Source organism: Octopus bimaculoides, chromosome 2 (genome assembly GCF_001194135.2).
Source record: "Octopus bimaculoides isolate UCB-OBI-ISO-001 chromosome 2, ASM119413v2, whole genome shotgun sequence".
NCBI classification, from domain to species: domain Eukaryota; kingdom Metazoa; phylum Mollusca; class Cephalopoda; order Octopoda; family Octopodidae; genus Octopus; species Octopus bimaculoides.
Genome location: NC_068982.1, coordinates 41,456,701 through 41,458,688, shown reverse-complemented (window position 1 = coordinate 41,458,688; position 1,988 = coordinate 41,456,701). Strand labels below are relative to the sequence as shown.

General features: G+C 34.8%; 1 protein-coding gene across 2 annotated transcripts in view; it reads right to left on the bottom strand.

The window, feature by feature from the left end:
- Nucleotides 1-1,988, bottom strand: part of LOC106884231 (anaphase-promoting complex subunit 4) — a 96,100-nt gene that overhangs the window by 75,044 nt on the left and 19,068 nt on the right. For both annotated transcript variants that reach the window (XM_014935494.2, XM_052976733.1), the window contains exons 15-16: nt 1,327-1,376; nt 133-198 (exon numbers count right to left, since the gene is read on the bottom strand). In XM_014935494.2, the coding sequence (XP_014790980.1) occupies nt 133-198; nt 1,327-1,376 (116 nt within the window). The remainder of the gene's footprint in view (nt 1-132; nt 199-1,326; nt 1,377-1,988) is intronic.

Below are 1,988 nucleotides of genomic sequence, written 5' to 3'. Positions count from 1 at the left end.
GGGGGGGGGGGGCTGTCGATTAGATCGACCCTAGTACGCAACAGGTACTTAACTTATCAACCCCAAAAGGATGAAAGGTAAAGTTGACCTCAGTGGAACTGCCATGAAATAATATGAACCTAATATGCTTACCAGAGATAACTGATCAAAATTATCCCGAATAAACTCGGCAACAAAGTTGAAATCATGTTGAGTCATCTGCAATATTACAAATATATAAAAAAAAATACATTTTAAGAATACTTTAAATATAATAATTATTTAATAAATAAAATGATCTGTTACTATCATGGATTTTATATAATATATACAATTAACTAAAGTCACTAGAATTACTAGATAAAATCTTTAAAAATATTCGAGTAGCATAATATTTACTCTGTATATCTTGCATAGTAGTGATGTTTATCATCATCATTTTGGCATCCACTTTTCCATGCTTGCAAGGGTCGGACAGGATTTTTTTAAGGCAGATTTTTCTACAGCTAAATGCCTTTCCTGTCACCAACCCTGACCTGTTTCCAAGCAAGCTAGTATTTCTTTATGGACAGACATGTTTCCACCAAATATTGGAGATGAATCATTTATTCCTTTGTCATCATTTTTCTCATTATCACTCTGTACTTAACTAATGTTTGTTCAGAAGCATATGTATATTGAGTTCTACACCAGGTTATTAGTATCACAATGCCTATGTGAAATACATACACATACACAAAACTGAACTGAACTGGATTGAATATGGCATGAAATTTACTAACCTTTGCTCAATATTAACACACTATTCTTTTATTATACCTTTAGTACAACAGACATTTATTTTCTTCATATCTAGGAATTCAACACCATTAAAATCATATGCTTATATGATAGCTAAAAGTCTAGATTAACATTTCAAAACATAATTTTTCAATCCTTCAGAGGCACAAGAGTAGCAGTGTGGAAAGAAGCTTGCTTCACAAACACATGGTTCCAGGTTCAATCCCACTGCATGGCACCTTGGGCAAGTGTCTTCTACTATAGCCTCAGGCCAACCAAAGCCTTGTAAGTGGATTTGGTAGACAGAAACTGAAAGAAGCCCGTCGTATATGTATGTATTTGTGTGTTTATGTTTCTCCCCCCCACCATCACTTGACACTGACATTGATGTGTTTACGTCCCCGTAACTTAGTGGTTCGGCAAAAGAGACTGATAGAATAAGTACTAGGCTTACAAAAATAAGTCCTAGAATCAATTTGTTCAACTAAAGGTGGTGTTCCAGCATGGCCACAGTCAGATGACTGAAACAAGTAAAAGAATAAAAGAAATAAATGTGAGATTGCTGACCTTACTGAGTTCTTGAGTTGGAGGTAATTCACCAGCCAAACGTAACATAACTAAAAATATTAAAGTATATAAAAAAAATATAGTTTTCTAACAGTCATAGTGTTTAAAAAGGTAAAAAAAAAAAATTACTTTGACAAGTTATAAAAGTAAATATGAAAATCATTTCTTTAAATTGTAGCTTATATATGAATTGTACAAAGTGTATTAAAAAATGAACAAGCCATCTAAAAGAAATGAGAAAAATTGAGCTAAACATTCAAATATTACATCTGTGTATTTATTTTGAAAAATTACTGATGTGAAATCAAGTGTTGAAACAGATATTGTTATATTTCAGAATGGTCATTTATTATTATTTTTTTTTTTTTTTTGCCAAATAAACACGCACACTAACAAATCGCCTTCCTGGCACATGTAAAGACATTCGAGTGAGATTGTTGCCAGTGCCGCTGGACTAGCTCCTGTGCAGCTGGCACATAAAATACACCATTTTGAGCGTGGCCATTGCCAGTACCGCCTGACTGGCCTTCGTGCTGGTGGCACGTAAAAGCACCCACTACACTCTCAGAGTGGTTGGCGTTAGGAAGGGCATCCAGCTGTAGAAACTCTGCCAAATCAGATTATAGCCTGGTGTAGCCATCTGGTTCGCCAGTCCTCAGTCA